This window comes from Monopterus albus, unplaced genomic scaffold, assembly GCF_001952655.1.
Source record: "Monopterus albus unplaced genomic scaffold, M_albus_1.0 scaffold284.1, whole genome shotgun sequence".
Classification (NCBI taxonomy): Eukaryota; Metazoa; Chordata; class Actinopteri; order Synbranchiformes; family Synbranchidae; genus Monopterus; species Monopterus albus.
This window is the reverse complement of record NW_018128164.1, coordinates 6,914-9,135: the sequence shown is the minus strand read 5'-3', so window position 1 is coordinate 9,135 and position 2,222 is coordinate 6,914. Positions and strand designations below refer to the sequence as shown.

General features: G+C 42.3%; 1 protein-coding gene across 1 annotated transcript in view; it reads right to left on the bottom strand.

Annotated features, from left to right (window-relative positions):
- LOC109973214 (E3 ubiquitin-protein ligase rnf213-alpha-like) overlaps positions 1 to 2,222 on the bottom strand; it is a 14,255-nt gene that overhangs the window by 9,681 nt on the left and 2,352 nt on the right. Inside the window, exons 6-14 of the mRNA XM_020622628.1 lie at positions 2,018 to 2,132; positions 1,707 to 1,914; positions 1,370 to 1,566; positions 1,125 to 1,247; positions 899 to 1,009; positions 461 to 703; positions 292 to 367; positions 145 to 179; positions 4 to 40 (exon numbers count right to left, since the gene is read on the bottom strand). Coding sequence (XP_020478284.1) covers positions 4 to 40; positions 145 to 179; positions 292 to 367; positions 461 to 703; positions 899 to 1,009; positions 1,125 to 1,247; positions 1,370 to 1,566; positions 1,707 to 1,914; positions 2,018 to 2,132 — 1,145 coding nt within the window. The remainder of the gene's footprint in view (positions 1 to 3; positions 41 to 144; positions 180 to 291; positions 368 to 460; positions 704 to 898; positions 1,010 to 1,124; positions 1,248 to 1,369; positions 1,567 to 1,706; positions 1,915 to 2,017; positions 2,133 to 2,222) is intronic.

The window sequence follows — 2,222 nt, the reverse complement described above, 5'->3', positions numbered from 1 at the left end:
CACAGTCCAAACAATGACTTGTTTCCATAGGCCGACCGCACTAGAGGAAAGGAAGCAGAAGGAAAGAAAAGCCATTAGTGATATGAAAAGAAGATAACAAAAAGGTTCCCACATTTATTACAACTCAGGATGGACATAACATACCTCTCCAATGGTACAGGGGTGACCATTTGGACAATCTATAGTAGGAGTAAATTAAAGATCACTATACAAGTGTTTGGCATTGCTCAATACCATCTTAAACTGAAATATTTCATATGTAAGAGCATAGTTCTTTTGTTTATTACTTACGGTACCAAAGCAATGGTCCCATGACTTGTTGAGCCACTGCTAACATGTCCTGTGGCATGCTGGGCAAGAAGGCTGCCTGTACCAAGAGATGAATATGGAGGCATTCAAGTCACTTTAATAAAGAGGAGCCCCAGTCATCATCAGTGAAAGCAGGTGACATTATGCATACCTGCATGTTGGCAGGTGCCTTTGCCAGCTGCTGCAGGGGAGCCAAGATCCCCTGGGTCCCACAGAGTAGGACAGTAGCCAGGTGAACAGTTAAGTCCACCAGCACACAGTGGGCACCAGAAGCCCCGGCATGAAGAGCCAACGGCCCGAGTTGGTTGGTCACCAGAGCCTTAGCAAAGGTCTTCAACTCTGGGGTGTCAAGGAATTTGGATGTCTGAATAAAGGTCGCCAGGGCTTCCAACTGCTGTTGGTGCAAAGATACACAATTAATTCACTTCTTACAAATTCAGAGCATGTGAAAATAATAGGTGAATTAGTTCATACTACAGTGTTTGATGTGAAATGTTTGTGGTCATTTCACACACAAGTTCTAATGGGTGTAAACAAATCTGACAGATTATGTAAGAGCATCTTATTGGGTCTTGATGTCAAGATCTACCTCAGGCTTTGGATGGAAGTTAGCACTGGCCTCTCTGTAGAGAGTGGTGACTTCTCTGCACAGCGCTAGCAGAAGGTAAACTGTTTTGCACTGTGGTAAGCATTTGCAGCCCTATGAAGACAAAGCAAAAGAGCCAGAAGACACCCAGGTAAACACATGAAGTGTTTACAAAAGTAAAGTCATGAACTGATGGTGAGTTACCAACAAGAATATTATTTAACATTACCTCACAAATCTCATCCACTCTGTCCATTTTGCCTTCTATAACCCCCTGTGCCACAGCATTTCTGATGTTCTTGTAGTCGTCCCCACACACAAGATACTGATCTACTGGGGTGACTTCTGCACTCTGGGTAAAATGAAAAGTGAACCACAATATTTACTGTCATTATTACTGGCATTACATTTAGAAAGTTACTTTGCCTTAATATGGGCACTAATGGTGAACAATCACACTGTGGATAAATGAACCTTTTGCAGAGTTTCTTCAGGGAAGAGCCAGCGCACTTGATCCGTTTTGAGGAGTTTCAGGACAAACTCCACTCCATGTTGGCTGCAGATCTTACGGATCAAGTAGACACGATACCAGTCATTTCCACTGCGCCTGCACAAGTTCTCCACGTTGCTCAGGAAAGCTGTGGTTCTACTTAAACCACGTTCCTTGGACTCTGGTTTTCAAATTAAAAAGAGAAAAAAGAATGACATTTTGGTAAAATCAACATATTTTGAAAGATAAAATACAAAAGGTGCTGACACATGGTTTATTGTATGTTAGAAACTAATACTACTTTTTATTCCCGTTACTGACCATTGGCTCTCAGTTTTTCCATGATGAGACTAGCAGCCATATCCAGGTCCATCCGCACTCTGGCCACCTGCTGCAGGTACTCTACAGTGGCTGTTTCAGCAGAATGACCATGTGATTGCAGGTAGTCAGTCAGGAAGGTACTTTCAACTTGCAGAAATACCTGCTGGTCTGCAGAGGACCTGAACTGCAATCTCTCAAACATGGAGTCCTAGAGACATAAATAGGTAAAAAGTGAAGTCACCCAATGAAAACAAGCCGTATCACAAAATAACACACTGCAATCAACATTTAAACTTTGAATTCATGTGTACCTCAAGACAGTTAATGTACAAGCAGTACAGTTCAGTTTTGTCTTGCTCCTCCAAGATGTTGCTCTGCTCAACCGCGGCCAGATGCTGCTGCAGGTAATCTTTAACCTTGTCAAAGCTTTAAAAGCAGGGAAATTTGTACAAAAATGAGAAACACTGCTAAAAACCTAGAGCATAAATAAGCATACATTGCGAAATGGCTGCATCT